The following is a 20,899-nucleotide window of genomic DNA, read 5'->3' on the forward strand; positions in this document are numbered from 1 at the left end:
TCACACATGCTGCTCTGAGTGTTTGTTTCAATCCAAACACCATCTGAGTTGCAAACAAATACATTTTGTTCTTTTTTTTTTTTTTTAAACATCTTTAATTTTTATTCAGAATGAAATAAGAAAACATTCAGCCACTGGTATATTTGTTTAAACATTTTAAAAATCAGCAAATGCAGTGTCCATATCAGGTACACTTATTTTTATCCACAATGCCAGAGAGATATGTGGAATTTACAGCTGTCAGTGATTAAGCAAAATAATAATAATTCGTAAGGTAAGGATGAGAAAAAAAGATACTGTAAATAAAACAAACTCAAAGGGCTAGTGCAGGGGTGTCAAAGGGTCCAATTCGGCCCACTAGATGACTAGACTAAGGGTGCTTTCACACCTGCCCTGTTTGGTTTGGTTCAATTGAACTGAAGTTTGTTTGCCCCCTAAGTGCAGTTTGTTTGGGCAGGTGTGAACACAGCAATTACACTCGGGTGTGCACCAAAACAACCAGACTGAGACCTTCTTGAAGAGGTGGTCTCAGTCCAGTTACAAATGAACTCTGGTGCGGTTCGTTTGTGGTGACAACATGTTCCGACCTCGATCTGAACCAACTGCAGTCACATGACACATTGTTTGGGTTAAACATGAGCATGTTACAGTCCTGGAGGATTATTAATGTGCACCTCCTCCTGTACTGCCTTAATATGCACATTCAGCACATCCAATGCATCAACACATTGTTTTCTAGTTGGAGCCGCGCCTCGTTTTCAAACTGTATGGTTTGACTAAAATGAACAATGACAGCAATATAGTCCACGATGAGCAGCGCTAAGATCAACCTGCGTAGTTGTCCCTCCATTGTGACATTAGAAAGTGTCACATTTATCTTGCAAGTGTACTCTTCTTCAACGTTTTGTTTACTTCCTGGATTTTTCCCACATGGAAATTCCGACCAATCAAGAGCAGCTTTCTCGCACAAGGCATTTGATCTGGTCCGCTTGTAAATGCTGCCGTGAGAACACAAACCAACTCTAGGTAATTATTCAACTTAGCGACAAGATTAGTCCCTGATTCAGACCAAAGCAAGACAACTCTAGGTCTGAAAGCACCCTAAGAGGTGCCAGTGAATGGCTCTATCTGGAGCAAACGTTTAGTTTGTCCGTTCTGGACGACCATAGAAACATGGCAGTGCAACATTGTGGACTAAATGGATGAGAACCCACTCCCTATGTAGATATAATGGCTCACTCTAAGGTAATGAAAATGAAACTAATACAACCATAGTGATTAATATTATATATCACTTCTGCCAATAGATGCCCCTAAATCCTACACACTGAACCATTAAAGATGCAGTTTAGCTTACCATATCCTGCATATGAGTCAGTTACTAACAAGACGACAGACAGCATCCTGTTTTCTAAGAAAGGTCTCGCCTTAAAGAATTAAAGGGACTGACCTTGACACCTCCTGCCTCCGACCAGTGTGTAACCCTTCTGGCACTCGCAGTGGTATGAGCCCATGTTGTTGATACAGCGGCCCCTCTGACAGTTTGATGGCCTCTCACACTCATTGATATCTGAAGGGAAGGAAATAAAAACAATGTTGGAATGTGGAGCATGTGGTGAGCAGGATTAATGAACTGGTCGAAAACAATGTGAACTCAGTCATGCTTTATTTGGACAGTCCAGTGATGACTATATCAAGGGAGTTTAAAGCAGTAATAACTTGCATATTGGTTCTAAGTGAAGTCGGGCTGTACCAAACTGTTCAAAGCTTTATACATAATGTTGACAACAACATCTGAATGCTGCGCAGCTTTTTTCTTTTGTTTTTACGTGTCTGTTCATTCAATTTAAGCCTGGTATTTCTGCACAGGTGCAAATAAAGTTGTGGCTACACTAATATAATTAGTATTATACTATTTGTAGAACTGGGTTCAAGTGGTGGCTGTGTAGGATTGTCAGACTCGTGTGATGGAAACTTTCCGAGTGACTCCACAGCATCAAAATTTGTTTTAATTTAACAATATATTCTGCCTCAATCCATGTTTGTTGGTGTTCAGCATTTACAATGATGTCAAAAAACAATTTGTTCTTCCACTTGCCACACACAAAGTGAGGCATGCACCTGTATGATTGTTGATCATGATGGTTGATCATGACGAGGGCCCAAAGGTTAAAACGTCATCATCAAAATAAAAGAAATGCATATGGAGCCAGAGTGTGTGACACTTGTTTTCTATAATCAAATCATAAAGTATGACGACAGACATTTGAAGCTTCATTTAAAAACCGTAATAGAAGTTTCAAATGTGACGACAAATGAGACTCAGTACAGCCGTAATGTGAACACTATTAAAATACATGGCGTGTTGAATAATTCATGCCTTCGCAGTGGCTGCCCTCCTGTGTGCGCTGGTATCCTGGGTAGCACTGACACTGGAAGGAGCCTTCTGTATTGATGCAGTGACCGTAAGCACACAGCCGGACGTCCTCACACTCATCAATGTCTGTTTGGGAAAAGAAAAAAAACTTCAGCACCAAACGGCCATCAAATCACTCAACCGCATCATAAGCACCTTAGTGTTGGTAATGTCATGTAAAGGTTAGGTTTTAGCATCACTCACCGCCGCAGACTTTGCTGTCTGAAGATGGGAGGAAGCCCTCGTTACACAGGCAGCGGTAAGTACCAGGGAGGTTCTCACAGCGCCCGTTGGGACAGATACCAGGTTTCTGACACTCATTAATGTCTGTGAAACATATAGGAGACATGAAAAGATGGTCAGTTTGTAGCAATGTTTCTTTTATTTGGACCTAATTACATTTTTTATTATCATTGCAGTGCAGATTCACAGTATTGAATTTACTGCATAATTTCCAATGGTATTCTCCAGGGTTTGGCTGATACTGCTACTAATATATTTCACATTATTGCAGTGCTACTACTTTATGTCTTGTTTTCCCCAGTGAGGTTTGTAACTCATATAATATGCACGTAAATGTTTTTAAAAAATGGCTCTAACACCTGATTTATTACAATAATATAAAACTACTATATTTGTCTTTAACCAGTGAAGATGTGGAGGACAGACTACCTAGAGACATAGCATATAATGTGTGTTTATTGTAATATTTTAAAAAATAGGGTTCTTCTTGTACAGTAGGTTAATCGAAGATGTTTCCATGTAATGATGCCCAACACACTTCATGGCTCAAATTACACCTAATAATGATTTGTAGGGATGCACCGAAATGAGAATTTGTGGCCGAAGCCGAAGCCAAATAATATTAAACGCTTGGCCGAATACCGAGTACCGAATACCAAATATCGTTGTTTAGTTTTCATTAGTTTTTGCAGATGAACCCCCTCCAGAGTGTTGTCACGGTACCAAAATTAGGACCCACTGTACGATACCAATGAAAATATCATGGTTCTGAGTAGTATCAGGATACCACAGCGAAAATGAGGCAGATGTGCCTTTTGTCATTTATAAAAAGATAAATCACTTTTCTATAATACATCAATGATATTTCAATGGAATAAATTACTTATTGACTTATTCATACTTCAAAAACAGCATCAATGAGTGATGAACATAGGGGGATCAAAATAAAATAAATAAATAAAACAAAAATCAAGCAAAAATCAACCAGCCACCCTCCTCCCCTGACAAGTAAAGAACAGTCCCTTCATAAGTAAAGAACAGTCCCTAAAGTGTGGTGAGGTTTGTGGGCCGTGCACGGCTCGTTTCTCCTCTGACACGTCACGTATGGTCTGTGTCCGGTTGGCTCAGCTGTTCAGGTACTTCTGGGCAGTCATGATGCCAAGAAGAGGATATTATTGGACCCGACTTCCCATCGCCGGTAAGCCGATGGCCGCCGTATTTGACAGGAATACATTACTGTCTGTGTCTGTGACCCCCGTTCAACCCACAACCGATGGGATTCGTCTTTCGTTTCTGCTGCTGGTTGAAATCTGTAGGCTGCTCGCACAGCATGCTGAATGATTTAAGGCTATTTTGCTCACTCAAAACTATTTTTAGTCGCAAATGCGAGTGCGGTGATGGACGGATCGCCACACTGCCGACATTTTACTCCGCCCATCAAGGCAGGTCTGTACTAGTGAATATACTTTATGTGGCTTTTCTTTGGGTGACTTGCTGCTTGTTGTGATCAACAATGTACTATTTTTTTTTTATTTATTTTTTTTTTAATTAACAGATCTCAATATTTTGCACATTACCACATTACTTGCCTCACTGAAGGAGCATTTTAACTTAGTCTTGAATTTTTATCATGACACAGGGTTCCTTCAGTTAAAGGCAAAGTAGATTTAAGACTCTTGAAGAGTTTTTTTTTATTTCATTTTGAATTAAATTTAACATAATTTTACAACAAACAAAACTGAAAGGGAAAAAAACCAACAATATCAATTACTTTGGCTTAGATGTTTATTGCAACATAAACCATGACTTGGCAATTTTGCGTTTCTCACTCTGCATCGGATTCCACTGCTTTGATTTCCATCGCGTCAAGTTTGAAAAACATTTTGCATAAAACGCACCGAGCCTCGTATGCATTGTCTTGTACATGTTTCAGCGATGCCAAATTTTGGTCAGATAGCAAATTTTCACTGTATTTGCACTTTCACAGATTATTCAGGGTGCAGTGACAGCTAGCAAGTAGACAGTGGATCGTCTGCTCTGGGCATTCCAGCCGCAAAGAAAATGTAAGTGTTGTCCCACTATCCTAGGGGTCGGCAAACTTTACCTTTAAAAGCCTCTTCTTTACCTTTAAAAGAGCCATTATTGGCCAAAAAAGAAAAAAAATCTGCCTCAAGCCACAAAACATATTTGAATAAAGTTAACAGCCTATTAAGTCTAAATTTGCCCATCAACATTACAAATAGGTGTAAATGAGGATTCATTATAAATTACTGACTTTTCCTTTTTCGAATTTGGAATCCAGAGCTAGCCTTGTCAGAGAGAGCTAGCCAACACTTCTGAAGTTGTGCAAAATTAAGAGGAAAAGTCGTAGACGTATGCCACAAATTTTAGTTAATGAAACATTAAAACATTTTTTAATTTGATGTATAGGCTACACATTTTTACAATTGAAAAATGCATGTATCACTCTAGGCCTAAAACAATGACAAATTAAATTTTGAATGTTAAAAAATAACCATTATTCATTTCCAGATAATTTCATGTCAAAGCCCCAGAGAGCCACCGGAGAGGTCTTAAGAACTGCATTCAGCTCCAGAGCCGCAGGTTGCCTACCCCTGCACTATCCTGACCTGCTGTTGTTGAAAATGTGAAAGGCATTTGATAAATTACTTAAAAAATAGATGTTACCAATTATTTGAATATTTTGCGATGTAATGCCAGAAAAAAAATCCTACATATAAAATCCTACTTGTCATGTCTCAGCATTTTTAAGACTTTCAAAAGATTGATTTCAGACATTTTAGAATCAATTAGTAAGGCCCTTTTTTAGATTAATGATCCACTTTAACCCTGACATTATTAATGCCCTCAATTTTGAAGTTCCCCACAGAAACACACCCAAAAAAGGGAGATTAAAACAAGGTAATAAGTGATGAATTTTGCTGCTTTGCTGTACATCAGGGTTAAACTCACCGTAGCACGTGCCGGCGCGGGCTTCATGACCAGGCAAGCAAGGAACACACTCATAAGAGCCTGGTGTGTTCTCACATTGCTCATTGGGACAAGTGTCGGGGTTCAAACACTCATTTATGTCTGGAGCAAGAGAAAAGACGTGTCACATACCGATGATTTATTCACACACGCAGAGCACAGAGACAACCATAATAAGTGTTTTGTCAGTGGAGAGCCTGTGCACTTATATCCATACTGTCATAATCATCACTGTCTTTGTACCTTCACAGGCTGGATGACGGTGTGACTTGCTCCTAAAGCCGCTGTGACATTCACATTTATAAGACCCGGGCAGGTTGACACACTGGCCTCCCACGCCGCAGATGTCCTGCTTCGAGCACTCGTTCACATCTGCAGAACAGAGAGGATAGAGCCAGTGTAGGACCTGATAACTTCTGGAAACAAATATGTTAACATAGAAATACTGCAATCCAACTTACCTACGCACTTGAGTCTCCCATGCTGCACCATGTGTTTGTAGCCCTGACGACAGAGGCATTTGTATCCTCCCTCTATGTTGACGCAGAGGCCTCTGCCGTGGCCGCACGGCTCTGAGTCACATTCATTATCATCTGGACAACAGGAGAGAGACACAATGACTTCAATGACATGATAATAACTGTGTTGTTTATGACGGGCAGACAAAAGAGGGTCAGAGAGCTCAGAGGACAAAGTGCTCTGACTGCTGGAAGTGTCTTTCATCACCTGTCCCAACATCATTCCTTCAGTGATAGTGTTTAAGTATGTCTTACTATGACCAGATGCATTCACATACATGACATAAACTACACAGCTAATCATACAGATCCATTTATTTCACTCTGAGAGGACATACAAATTCTACTTTTAAGGGATTTTTAGATGCAGAGACATAATTTTTAACCAATCACATATAAGTTGTTGGAGAAACATATTACCTGACTACAGTGAGGTTCATAGCTTTAGCAGAAATGACTTTTATGGATTAAACTACTGTCACATTTTACGTGATAAACCTATAAGTAAAACAAAAAAGTGTTTCTTAAAGGGCTACTCCAGCTAAAATGCACCCCTCTTGTGGTATTCACAACATTGGAACTGGACATTTACTGAGAGCTCCGTGTTCTCAAGTTGTGACATGTTGGGTGACGTTTTCAAAAATGGATTCTGCAGGATTTTATATGTTTGAGTAAAATGTTGATATTCCCAATGGCCTCATCTTTTTCCTCTGTCATTATGCCTTTGCATTTCCTGCATAACTTTGCTCTCTTGCTAGCTTGCTAAATTGTTAGACTCTTTGGGTCTTGTGGCAACCTTGTTGCTGTTGCTTAGCAGCAGCGTTCTCACGACTTAACCACTTGACGTCATATACACAACTTCCCATGTCATAACCATGAGCTCACGAGTTCTATTTGAAGGCAGCACTAATATCCACCCTGACAAGCAAATGCCCACATCTTCTAAATCTGGCACTCCCAGTTTTTGATGTGGGCTTTTTAAAGATGACTTTTTGGCTATTTCTGTAATAATTAAAATAATGATAATTGATTATTTTTTTGACAGCTTTACAGTGAAAGGGGAGAGAAGGAGGATGACATGCGGTAAAGGGCAGTGGGTTGGTTACGAACCTGACAGCCACAGTGGCAAGGACATAACCTAAGTACATGGGGCGCCTGCTCTACCAGGTGAGCTACTTGGTGCCCCGGGTGATACAAGCTCCCTTCAGAGCTCTAAAAGACATTTCCATCTGTTTTCCCAAGCTCACTTATACTCCTCATGACCAACTCATCTCTCAGTGTAAAATCAGTGGAATGCCCCTTTAATAAAGCATTAATACAGCTGAATCCTTAGCTTTAACATCACACACAATCAGGTTTAATATCAAGGAGCTGTATACGACATTCAGAGCATATCTATGATTCAGAGTCTGGGCTGTGATTGTCTACACACGGCTCTCAACATGAAGGTGGCTGAGTTAGCGGCTAGCAGTTAATGGTGCTAACAGCGCGAACAGTACTAACAATGGCAACAGTGCTGACAGAGCAAGCAGTGTTAACGTGAGGGGTGACTGGAGGGCCGTTCCGCCACTGTGGATCAGGACATTGTTAACAGTGGTGCATCGAGTGCAGACCTGTGGTGATTAGCGAGCCAGTAGGACACACATGCAAGAGCTAACAAACTAGTGGCTGGATCGTCTACCTCAACAACAAACAGAGACGCTCAGATTACAATTTACACACAGGTAGAGGGACTTCATTCTCTGCTCAGGATGTCACTCTGCAGTGTCTTTACATATAAAATAGTTGTTCGCTGCTATATTAACACTCTGAATGTCAAATGCATTCATTCATTCATTCATTCATTCATTTTCTGTAACTGCTTATCCTGTCAGGGGTCACTGGGAGTGGGAGCCTATCCCAGCTGACATTGTAGCGAGAGGCAGGGTACACCCTGGACAGGTCACCAGACTATCACAGGGCTGACACATAGAGACAAACAACCATTCACACTCACATTCACACCTACGGACAATTTAGAGTCACCAATTAACCTGCATGTCTTTGGACTGTGAGAGGAAGCCGGAGTACCCAGAGAAAACCCACGCTGACACGGGAAGAACATGCAAGCTCCACACAGAAGGGAGCCCCCACCCCGAGTTCAAACCAGGAACCCTCTTGCGGTGAGGCGACAATGCTAACCACTGCATCACCATGCCGCCCATGTCAAATACAGCTCCTTTGATTGTGGAAGCCAAAATGCTGATTGTAAATATTATGATTTTTGCATTACATGTGCAGACCAATAAGAGATGTAATCATCTTTCTAGTTATAGTTGTTGAGGTGAATGGACATAACGACGATCAGGTCAAAAACTTTTCATTTATCATTCTTGTAATTTATCTGTTTTTGATCCAAAGAACAACCAACACTGAGAGCGATAAGATCCAAGAGCCACTGCTGTTGTTGTGAATGCTGAACTCAGGGCAGCACCCATATATTATCCGGCAGACAGCATGAGAGCCACTGCTCAAAATTCATGGACGCTTAAGTTTCCACCTTCTGAGCAATTGTTTATCTGTGAGAGGGAAAAGTTTGCTTGCCAGGGGAAATCCATGCATAAGAAACTTTGGGGAGAATAGCGACGAGATAATTTCTCGTAGCTATCCATCACCACTCCCTCCTCCAGCCTCTGTCTCTACCATTGTCTCTTACCCTCACAGATGTTCCTCTGCGGGTTGAGATGGTAGCCAGGGTGACAGTGACAGATGTGGCCGTTCAGGCTGTTCTCACACTCCCCGTGACCACAAATGTTCCTGCTTAGCCTGCATTCATCTGTCTCTGCTTCAAGGAAGGAAAACAAGCATCATATATATACATGCATATATATATAGATACACAGATGTGTGTAGAGATACATATATATATTTAAAGCTGGTAACACCCATGCTGTGGCTAAATCCCTCTATCTTTAGCCATGTTCACACTACTGAAGTTTTAAAATCTGTCTTTTTCATATCAGAGCCAATGACAGGTGTTAGTCAGAAAGACAGAGAGAGGAACTCTGCTGAGTTTCTAAATTATATATGAGCACACAAGAAAATGTCTCAAAGACCAGAATCAGAAACAGATCTCCAACACTCCTTCAAGAATGTTTTTCTTTCTTTTTATGCAAACAAAGTTCAAACACCTGCACGAAATTAAGTTATGGCAACACTTGCTTCCATAAAACACGAAGAGTGTGAACATAGCCTTAAGGCTGGTTCATGCTTCATGGCTGAATGCAAACAACATGCAAAGTGTCCAAAACCATCAGTTCAGTGTCAAAGAAGCATGCGTCAGACTAGATTTAGCTCGGTGTTAAACTTGACTCCTCTATTTTGATTCAGTTCCATCATCAGGGATTGCTTCAGTGTCTGAATAACTCTTGAGGATGGCGTCATAAATTGTGTTCATTACATGGAGAAAGTCAACATGTCATGTGTGAGTGATGGACCCAAAGCTCACCACAAGATCTTCTCTTACTGGGGAATGTGGAGAGCCGGGCTTTCCACTTTTGAGGCACATGAAACATGAACCAGCCTTGACAGAGGTAACGCTCGCTATTAAGGTTAAAGCAGGATAGGTGTTTGCAGGGAACTCACGCAAGACTTTTGTCTGTGATTCGAAGGGGTCATTGTCCGGGGTCATTCTGATGATTATTGGAGGGGTGGGTTTAACAACTGTGGATCCAACAGAAGAGAGATGAAGTGGACAGACTTTAGGAGGAAATATGACATGTTGAACTTTAGTCCTGAGATTTTTATCTTCACCACACACACACACACGGGGAACATTTCTCTACACTAGTCCTTGTAGAAAATTTCCCCTCACTGTGACAGCCGAAGCTCATTAAGCACCAGTAGCATTTTAATTTTCACCTGTGTTTCAACATGTTTATTACTGATGTTATGGAGTATGAATCTAGGGTTAGAAGTGAGTTTACCAGGCACACGCTGACTGCTGGTGCTGGTGGGAGACTGCGGTGGAGCAGTCACCGTCTCTGGAGGCCTCTCCTGGTTAAAAGGGATAATCAGATTTCACAAAAGCAAGAACTAAAATGTATTCATTCTTAAAAAGAGAAATAATATCTTACCGGCCACTTTGGTTCTGAAAGGGAAAGAGAAAGAGACGTATTACAGTGTGAATTCACCTGATTTGTACAAAGCACTCACAAGTAGAGAAGTTTAAGAACTCCTGAGAGCTGTGAACTGTATCTGACGACTCACCCTCTTTGTCAGACTTGCGGGGGAAGAAATTGTGAGGGAAGGCCACGGTCTCTCTTATATTTTGGAGAAGGTATCCTTTCCCAGCAGGGCAGATCTTACTGAAGGCCACTGAGCACCACAGAGAGAGGATTTCACTGTTACTTTATTTCACTTTTAAGATTCTCATGTTTTGTGAAACACATGCAGCCAGTTTAAAGCAAATGAAAAACCGAATCGTTCTTTTGAAATCTGCAAGACGCAAAGATTACTCTCTGGAATCTAACACAACAAACCGTAACGCATCAATTAGTAGCCTAGGCCAAAATTTCTCTTAAATCGCTGAGATCCAAGTTTAATAAAGAGTCATCAGAAAATAAGAAAGAGAAACTATTAAAGGGACAGTTTACTCCAAAATCAAAAATAAAAACAGACCTTGTTGTGAGTAGTTTCATGTAGGAACTATTTTCTCTCTACCATACTACACGTACCTAACAACCGTATCACTGCACAAAAGGAAGAGTGCATCTACTCATGGACGAGAGGCTTCTGCTCCTGACTGTGGGAGATATAAACTTTAATGGCCTCTTCCTCGGCTGAGCTGTGTAACAACAACTTGCTCAGTTGTGTGAGGTCAGCTAACAGTAAATGCACCTTTTCCTCTGTGCAGTGGTACGGTTAGCAGGTGTAGTTCGGTAGAGAGTTTGTGGATTATCTTGAGTAACCGGGTCATGATTTCTGGAAAGAGACATTGCTGTTTAGTTTTTTATATGTGTTTTTTGGCACTTTGAGCACCACAAGCCGAGTGCCATCTAGTTCCATTATATTGGAGAGAAGGCAGACATCTCTACGGCCGATATCTCCAGCACTCTGCAGCTCACACCAAACCTATCCCGATTCATAAATAAAACTACAGGGAAGAGAAAAAACATGTATTTTTTATTTTGGGTTGTACCGTCCCTTTAACAAGACCTTGAGCTGCGTAATGACTTGGAATAATCACCATAATTGATCAAACTTAATGAGCATTCTGATAAAAATCTTAATCAAGCTAAAGACACACATGGCTGAGCTTACTACTTAATTTACATGTCAAAGTAGTAAGAATAGAATATGTACATTAATACATAAATTCATGCAGTAAAAATATGATCATTTAACATCCAGGAGGAACCTGTATCAAAACTCAACCTTCTGTATTCATAAAATGTGTATATGTGCAGATGCATGGACCGATAATGTCCCACATATCATGAACTGCAACTTGTTTTTATTAAACATTATATTTATTGAAAATTAGTCTGACACTTTCTCAGCCTGTAACTGCTCCTCTAAGTCTCCGTTCACTCACCTGTGCCCACCTGAGGACATCTTTCACAGTTGGGGCCCCAGGCTTTGCCCACCGTGCAGCAGCACAAGTGCTGGCTGAGGTGGGTCGTCAGCGGGTGCTCGCAGCCCCTGGCCTCAGACGCTATCAGGAAGCACTGAGCCTGCTCATCTGGAGACTCTGACAAAGGAGACAACAGGGTTTCATTTGGGAATCCAATTATGGAATAAAATATAATATAATTGAAGTTGATATGAAGAGAGAAACCTTATGACTCACCAACACATCGATTCCTCTCCAACACCCAACCAGCCTTGCAGGAACATTTGAAGCTGCCCAGCGTGTTCAGACAGTCTCCATTCTGACAGACGCCCTGCATGGAGCACTCGTTGATATCTTCGAGGTCATGAGGTGGTGTGCAAAAATAAAAAGGTTATTTTGATGTACCCTATATTCAGAAAGTGATACCAGAGCTTCATGACATGGGAGCTGAGGCTTTATTAAGTACAAGTACATGCTCTGTGTTTGTTATAAGCTCCATCCTGCCCATGTTACCTTGACAGTGGGTGCTGTTGAATCTTTTATAGCCTTGCGGACAGGTGGAGCCGGACTCTTCCACAATGGTATGCTTGACTGATGCATCTGAGGGAGGAGAAGACAGGGCGAGACACAGAGGGAGAGGTGTGAATAAGTGTGAGTGAAATTGTGTTTCTGTAATTAGAAGGGCTGCGGGTGAGGGATACAAACCAAAATACAACTCATATTCATTTTTAACACTTAATATAAACATAGAATTTTAGCTCTCGTCAGTATTCAGTCTGTAAATCATGAGGGATTCCCAACACCAACTTCTACTTTCTCAAATATCTGGAAATGTTAAAGGTTTAACAGTGTCAGGAAACTTTACAGGATACTCAGCTTATCTTTAAGCACTCACACGCCATTTTCCTGCATCAGCTGCACTGGAAATACAACCAAAATTTCCCGAAACAGAATAAAAGGCTACACTGGGGCTGCTGTTGTCTTCTTGGCAGCCATTTCGATGTCTGTCCTGTTAGCATTTGCTAACCTAGCAGCAGCAGCAGGGGTCCCAACAAACTCACACCGAAACAGCTTCACTCTGTTGTTAAACCTGGTAATAAACGTTAGGTAGCATTAGCCGTGTGATGCTAACAGTTAGCCCTGTCACTGTGTGTGTACCAGCAGACTCTCACCAACTGTCCCTGGCACAGAGCTCACACTCCTGCAGTAGTAGTTTCCTATTGATGGTTAATAAAATGATGCACGTGTTGATTTGCATAGAGAGCAGGAAAGTGAGGTGCGATCGCAAGTAGTCACTCAATGGAGACGCAGATACACCGAAAGCTGTCCACTTCTGATCGGACCGTCCAAGATGCATGTTAATACAAGGTGGAAACAAGCTCAGAAAACTGAAATACAACACCCACATTACACAGCCACTGGCCAGGTGTGCAGAGGTGTAAAAGTAAGCACAGTTTGAATCTCTCTCTTAAGCATTTTTGGTTTAAATTCTTCACAGAACTACTTCTGTCACTTTTCATGTGCACAACCAACTGTGTCACCATGAAAGCCTTTGAGTTAAAAAAGTGTGAATGTTGAACAGAGTATGAACAGAGTATATTTGGGCAGACATTAGGCTTTAATGTCTGTAGTTCCATTAGCCTTGGAACTACTATTGCATGAACGTCTTGAAAACGAACCCCGTTTTTTGTTTGGGGGTTCCCGGTCTAGACCGATTCACATAACCATAAACGTTCAAATCAAACATGTAATGTACTCACCTCATAGGCACAGATGTTAGGAAGGAGTACGGGGGTTGCCGTGTGTTTGTATATCCGTTATTGTTCAATAAACATGCATTTTATCTCGGGATGTCTTCATCTTTATGGAGACGTGAATCGGTCTAGACCGGGAACCCCCAAACGAAAAACGGGGTTCGTTTTCAAGACGTTCATGCAACGAACGTCTTGGTCCAAGACTATAGTTCCATCAGCTTCGTATTGCTCTGTATAATTCAAAGGGAGCTGACAAAACAATGAATGTTAAAAGGGTAGGTGTAATAAGCTAGAGCTTCACCATACATGTTTTCGGTCCTGTTTTGTTCGTTTTTTTTTTCTATTTCTATTATCATTACCATTAACTTAACATTTGAGTATTGTCTATCTACCAGTATATTTGTGTTTTAGAAGTTGGAAAATGACCAAAATAAATTAAACCAAACTATGTGAACAGAAGTGTAAAAGCAACAAGTTTTGCTTTCCTGCAAGAAAGCAAGTAAATATTTCTCAAGATGTCAAACTATTCCTTTAACATGTGCATTAATATTAGTCTAAAAACATTTAAAAACGACAACAACTTTACACACAGTCACATTAAAGAGGCAGTTGTATTTTTGGCAGTGGCACTAAAACACTTTAGAAGCTACTGTAGCCAACTTTGACAAGCAAAAGTTTGACATTTTGAGAAATAGTCTCATTCACTTGCCTGCAGAGGGTTAGACGAGAACACTGATACCACTCTCATATCTGTCAGTTAAATGTAAGGCTACAGTCAGTTAGCTTAGCTTAGCATAAAGACTGAAAACAGAGAAACAGCAAGAGTGGCTCTTCTTGGTTGTGACAAAGCTGCTGGCTTCACATTAGCTGTACAGACATGAAAGTGAACAACCGTCAGAGCTGGGCAAATATAAAGATATTAGATCGTTATTGAGATATGAGACTATATATTGTCTTAGATTTTGGTTATCGTATCGTGATAAGACATAAATGGTGTTTTCCCCTCATTTTAAAGGCTGCATTACTGATATAAACATATCAACATACCAGACTTTTCTGTTTGTTTTAACACTTGCCTTAACCCACTTAGTTGTTATATAGCTGCATTATTGATCAAAAAAATCTCACTAATGTTTACTGAAAAAAAACAAAAAACAAAAAAAAAACACACACACACACAAAAAAAAATACCAATAGTCATCCCCACAACTTAGTCGCATCAGAGAGGGTGTTTGGTCAGAAATACTGTACGTTCATTTTTGTTTCCAAGTCCTAGCACTGATGAAGTGCTTTTGAGGAGATTTAAAAATGTGGACATATTTATTGTGTATCAAGATATAGCCCAAAAATACAGTGATATAATTTTCATGACATATCTCCCAGCCCTAATAACCATGTTTCCTAAAATGTCAAACTCCTCCTTTAACATTTTATGTCATGATTTTATGATTGGACGAACTCAGATTTTCTTTTCTTCTTTCTTTGCCTTTCTTGTTCTTTTCTGATGACAGTTGTTTTTTATGAGGCCTTTGATGAAGTGTACTTTGTCACAGAATAGAAATGTCTTTCATGAGGTTTACAGTGCATTATTCTTGTTCTTATTCATTCCCCAAATGAGCTTTGAAGCTCTAAAACAGAAGAATGTTCTTCTTTCCATGAGGGAGTAACAGCATGTACTGAAGTTTTATTAGAGAGCTGTGGGACTTACACAAACATTTTGAAAACACAATGAAAAGAGGGGAAAGATCACAGCTCACGTTTGCCATTCTCATTAAGAAAAAACAAAAACAACAAGGAGCTTATAAATGGATATGAATGAAACAAAACAGACAGCACTCCGGGCAGGGATCCAGTTGTCTAAAGACTAACCAGACATACAGTATCAGGTTTTGTCAAAGGCCACATTGTCTGAGTCAGAACTGAGAGACGGAATAATAGCGGAGTGGAAAAACGTGAGTAGCCAAGATTTTCTTGAAATTCAATCTCCAGCAATGTGATGACAGTCCTGCACTGGGCAGGCCCATAGGAACACGCTTAAGTAGAGGGTTATTTTCCACATTCCCTTTTTCTGTCTCACTGTCTGTGTGTAATTCCCGTAATTTCTTCCGTTTTCTCCTGCTCAACCCGTTCACACACTCCCTACCCCACCTCACCACTAACTTTCATGTACACAGTTTTATAGAGGTATGAAGTGATTGTTTTAATCCAGGGCCATAATTTCTTAAGGTGGAAGGGATAAATTGCAGGGAATGCTTGACGTTTTTGGCTCGACAAACAATAATTTATTCCCAGGAACACACAAGATGTAGATGGGATAAAAATACCAAGGACTACTTTAAGAAAACAGTTTGTTGCACTTAAAAAAACAGATAAGAGTAAACAAACGGTGGGTGGTATCTACAAAGATGGAAAAAAACTGAAACTCACTTGGCAGTTTGGGGCACTGATAACACTTGTTTTGTCCCCATGAGTTGCCCACACTGCCGCAGCAATCCTCCTGATTGGTCAGAACAGGAAGCGGGGTGCTGTTGCACTGAAGCAAGACGAGACAGTGAAATGTTATCAGTGGACATGACAAACAAAAGCCTTCTGGATTGTCCATCAGTGCGACATGTGTCTAAACTCACAGCTTGTTTGGGTGTGGTCTCCTGGAAGCAGCGCCCCTTTGGTTTGTGTCTCGAGGGGATCGGGCGTTGCCCTGTCTTGTGAGGAGGCTTGACATCTGATGGATCTAGGGGTTGAATGACTACAGAGGTGTCTGGCGTGTGGTGGACGCGTACATTAAACTGCACTGAAAATAGAGGAAAGGAAGATATCATGGGAGCAAAATGCATCACAAATTTATCAAGAAAAATCAACAGAGATGCAAAAGTTCTGGCAATGGATGACAGATAGATACCTTCAGATGAGTGCGACATGGGTAGGGTAAAAACAGAGTGTGTTTGCGTCAACTGGGTACGCCCTATGCTGAATTGCTCCAATATTTTTTGGCCGTCTGGCTTCAAAGATATGGGGTAGACCGGCTGCTTGTTGCCTCGTGCTGCCTGAGCTTGCTGTGTCTGGTGGAGTGGAAACTGGCAGAGCCGACCGGTGAAGCCGGGCGGGCACAGGCAGTGTTTCCTCGAGCTGCATACTCCTCCATTCATACACGTCAGGGGACACACAACTGCAGAGAGAGACAGGGGGAGAGTTGTCATACCGAGGGTCAACAGTTCAGAGCGATGAATCATCAGTGGAGAGGAAAAGCTTACACACACACACACGAGCAACACAAGCAAATAATTAGTTATACAACAAGTAAATGAAAGTTATTCATGAGTCTCATCCAACTGGAATTTCTCATTTTAGATGAATTCACCTCAGAGACAGACTGAGACTGATGATTTAGTGTCGTATCACATAAATACGGCAGACAGACAGAGAAGTTTGTGGCATGACTCGGGCCACGTTAAGTATTCACTTTGAGCTGTACCGCTGTAAAAGTCACATCAGCATGACGGACTAACAGGTCCCTTCAGTCAGCCAGTCAGCAGCAGCAGCAGCGTCTGAGCAGGAAAGCAGGTAGAGTCATTGATCTGTTTAACAGCTCTATTCTGACATATGGGAAAGATCTTGAAATCTATGGGAAAGCTGCTGGCTGGAGAGAGATTCATGGCATAGACAGTATTCACTGCGGTTTTATTGGGTCTCCCATTGTGTTTATGTAAAGTCCAGTTGTTTTTGAAATTCCCACAATAGAACAATCAGAGGAAAGTGAAAGAGAGCGAGCAGGACTGAGGAGAAAACTGCAAGGAAGTTATGAATCCATGGAGAGACCCGAGAGAAAGCTGAAAAACAAACGACACCACTACTACAGCTATGACTGCTGAAGAAGTAATAGTGAAAGTTCATTCAGGAAGGCCATCTCGTCTCAGTACTCTTTACACAGGGCCTGGTAATATCCAAAATGTAGGGAGTTTTAGTATCACTACCAAAAATATGCTTCAGTACTTTAAATTCACGTTTTAGTATGTAGAAGCATATCTTTCAATCAAAACAGCCACAATAAACATCTTAAAACAAATAGCAAGTGCTTATGAACAAAATACAATTCAATCAGTAAATATCTGCATAAATATGAAACAATTAACCCAATAAAGGAGTCAATTTTGGATGCGCTATAGAATAATCAGGGTATAAACAAGTTACATTTAAGACTTTTTAAGACCTTTTAATACCACTTTAAATGAAATATAATACTAAACTTGTGATAGGAACACACACCAAGAGCGAAAATAGACTCTTTCCAAGTACACACATTGACATCAGTTCAAAATGAGCAGTAAAATGACCCTAACGATCTGTGCTTACAGCTCTACATGTGCGATTCCACCACCCTGATCCCCATTTTACCACGTCTGAAACACCTTAGACTTATAGCTCAGTTTGCCTCATAAACATTTCCAGGCACTGGGTTTAATCACTTAGAGTAATTGTTGTTATTCTTTTAAGTTTTTTGTCCTTTCACTTGCATTTTCCTATTTTTCATAGCTTGCAAGGTCCTAGTTTAATGACGTTGCAGACTCATTGTGTGATCTAAATGTATTGACGGGGCAAAAATAAGGGCATTGCACACATACAGGTGTTGTGCCGAAGTCTAGTACCCCATCGAATAGCGTTTCCCTCCTGTTAGAATTATGTTTCCTAGAATACAAACACCAAAAATTATATAAGTGATGTGACAAAAAACATTTAAGATCCATTCAATCTGAATTTATTTATCATTTTTTAACACCTTTTATTAGTAAATGTGTATTTACGACATTTAAGACTTTTTAAGGACCTGCAGCCACCCTGATAACAACACAATCTGCATTTAGTCTGGTTCCCTATGTCACCAGGAACAATCTCCCAGGAAAATGAAGGTTTGATTTATGGCACAAAGGAAGTTTGTCAACCATTGCACAACTAAAACAGGGAGAGGATAGTGCTTCTGTTTTCCCCAGTAGCTATGCCCAGTTACCTAAGAGTATTAATGTACGTTCTTTACAGGTACTATCCCCACTGATGACGGACAGTGGAACAACTGAAGCAGCTGTGGGAACTGTGGTAGTTGCTGGGCTTTGAGAAAAACAGTAAATGGTTTGGTCGTCTTTGGAACAGCTGTGCCAACAATAACTTCCACTTTAATTTGCAACAATTTTGATAATTTAGTTAAGCAGTTGGCAGGCAACCTATGGAGACTCCAAGACGGTTGGGGCCAAGAAACAAAATGTCAAGCCATTTACCCACTTCCAGTGTTATCACCCCATTAAATGGCCGTTATCAGCTGACATTGGGAGTCATAGATTTGCGGCAGTATGGCCCTACTCTACCTCCCACATTTGCATTTAGGTGATGTTTTATAAAGAGCAACAAAATCTGCATAGGTAGGAGGTTGCAGTGGATGGACCGGTCAAACATACACAGGACTTTCACTTAAGAGACCGCTGTTTGTGTCCTGTGTGAAACCAAAAGTCAACATTGACATAGCATACTTCACTTACATACTTATACATTCTTATTGCAACAGAAATCTCAATCTTTTCTTTAACCTAATCAAGAAGTTTTGGCACCTAAAACTAACCAAAGTGAAACTGAAACCTAACAAATGTGCGACGACGTCACACTGTTTGATACGCACCTTTTGGCCCACTGGTAGGTGCAGTCTGCCGCATCTGAAGCATTACAATGTTCATGAAAACAACTGATAACGGCCATTTAATGGGCTGATAATATTAAAAAGGGGGGGTGATTTTTTAAGCACAGTATCAAAAAATTCAGTGGTTCAGGCTTTGGGTTTTGGACTGTTGATCAAACAGCAAACAGCAAAAAGCATTTTTCAATGTACTTCAACTAGCAACGTTTTATGGACCAAACACAGGCAAATTCATGAATACTGAGTCACAGCCCTGTAACTGATAAAAGAAGATTTCAACTGGCTTGATCGTCTTTGAAGGTCACATTTCACTTCAATACTCAGTCCTTTAATTTTCCAAATTGTTCCTAATCAGTTTAAATTGCTCCGTCTTTTACTATGGTTACAGTCAAAACATTTATTCACTTGCAGTACTCTGTTCCACCGTGTTTTCTCAGCAATTACACATCTAATCACAACCTCCCTGTCAAATACACAGAATACATGCTCAACACGGTATTGTTGTCTTTGAGTGCATGGCAACATTCCTCTTCCTCCTTGCCAAGACTCTGCGAAACATCTTTAAATCCATCATTTCTCCAACATCAACTCTATATTGTCACTGATTTTATTCCAGTGCTGAGGTTTACACCAAAGTAACCTGTATCATAAAATTATGGAGAGGAGAGGAGAGGAGAGGAGAGGAGAGGAGAGGAGGCCTCTTTCTGCTGCTGAGCCAAGTGTGCACACATGGAAGTAATTAGGTGTGGACTGCCAGGGAGTCTGGGCTGTGGCGTAATTGGGGGACTAGATCACTTTAAACACAGCAGGGACATCCTCACATAGTGAAAGTCTGGCAGAAAAATTGAAGGACCTCAATGAAACAACCGACTATTGGAGTAAAAAACTTTTAATCTGAAGCAACTTCAGAAGCAGCCTTCCACTACCTAACACCATGTGACAGCGGTCTTTAACCACTGGGACTGAGTGCAGGCAGCAACATGCAGGATCGAGCTGGAAGGCTCAGGCATGGCAGGAAAAAGAGGGTGAGCAGCCCAGACTGTATAGGACTCAAAACTCAACTTAAGAGCTCCTGTTTCCACGGTTCAAATTTCGTTTCAGTACTGGATTTAGAATGAGAGGAAACTGGGAAAGATGCGGGGGTTGAAAATTAGGATAACAGACACAGAAAGTCAGGAAAAGAACCTCTCTCCAAAAGTGATTACACAATCTGAAACCACAGAGAGCGGAGAGACGACATAGTGTAAGGAAAAGTCTGGGCTGAGGCCCCGTCTGGCTAGGAAGGTGTCTGAATGAGAGCGGCGCTCTGATGTAGCACAGTCAGGGTCAATGCCACACTAATGAACACAAAGGAAAGGAGGGGAATCGTATTCCAGATTTTGGCTAATATTTCTTGGGTGGGGCTGTGAGAATGAGGTCTGTTGCAAAATGAACCCAGTGTGATGACATGCAAAGTACAATACACAGCTGCAGCTGCCAGCACAGCACACCTCTTTCTACAGTCTAGACGGATACAGATTCTAATTAAACTCAGGATATCAGCCGATGCAGCACAGATCTTAAGAACCAAAAAAAATCTCATCTGAAAAAATCAGACTCAGTATGCAAAGGCCTTTAATATGAGAGGGAACTGGGAGGGTAGGCATATTCTTCAGTGCTGCGACCATCACGCGACCATCACAGAGTGTGGATACCCGACCTGAGCCC

General features: G+C 41.0%; 1 protein-coding gene across 4 annotated transcripts in view; it reads right to left on the reverse strand.

Annotated features, from left to right (window-relative positions):
• ltbp3 (latent transforming growth factor beta binding protein 3) overlaps positions 1-20,899 on the reverse strand; it is a 57,122-nt gene that overhangs the window by 15,414 nt on the left and 20,809 nt on the right. For 2 of the 4 annotated variants that reach the window (XM_049592322.1, XM_049592319.1), the window contains exons 2-18: positions 16,415-16,681; positions 16,143-16,306; positions 15,943-16,048; positions 12,275-12,361; positions 11,999-12,115; positions 11,744-11,899; positions 10,417-10,524; positions 10,284-10,297; positions 10,134-10,203; positions 9,793-9,870; positions 8,864-8,992; positions 6,112-6,243; positions 5,894-6,022; positions 5,633-5,752; positions 2,621-2,743; positions 2,381-2,503; positions 1,451-1,570 (exon numbers count right to left, since the gene is read on the reverse strand). In XM_049592322.1, the coding sequence (XP_049448279.1) occupies positions 1,451-1,570; positions 2,381-2,503; positions 2,621-2,743; positions 5,633-5,752; positions 5,894-6,022; positions 6,112-6,243; positions 8,864-8,992; positions 9,793-9,870; positions 10,134-10,203; positions 10,284-10,297; positions 10,417-10,524; positions 11,744-11,899; positions 11,999-12,115; positions 12,275-12,361; positions 15,943-16,048; positions 16,143-16,306; positions 16,415-16,681 (2,043 nt within the window). The remainder of the gene's footprint in view (positions 1-1,450; positions 1,571-2,380; positions 2,504-2,620; positions 2,744-5,632; positions 5,753-5,893; positions 6,023-6,111; positions 6,244-8,863; positions 8,993-9,792; positions 9,871-10,133; positions 10,204-10,283; positions 10,298-10,416; positions 10,525-11,743; positions 11,900-11,998; positions 12,116-12,274; positions 12,362-15,942; positions 16,049-16,142; positions 16,307-16,414; positions 16,682-20,899) is intronic. The other 2 variants (XM_049592320.1, XM_049592321.1) reach the window with 2 other exon arrangements.

The sequence above is a fragment of the Epinephelus fuscoguttatus genome, linkage group LG12, assembly GCF_011397635.1.
Source record: "Epinephelus fuscoguttatus linkage group LG12, E.fuscoguttatus.final_Chr_v1".
Taxonomy (NCBI): Eukaryota; Metazoa; Chordata; class Actinopteri; order Perciformes; family Serranidae; genus Epinephelus; species Epinephelus fuscoguttatus.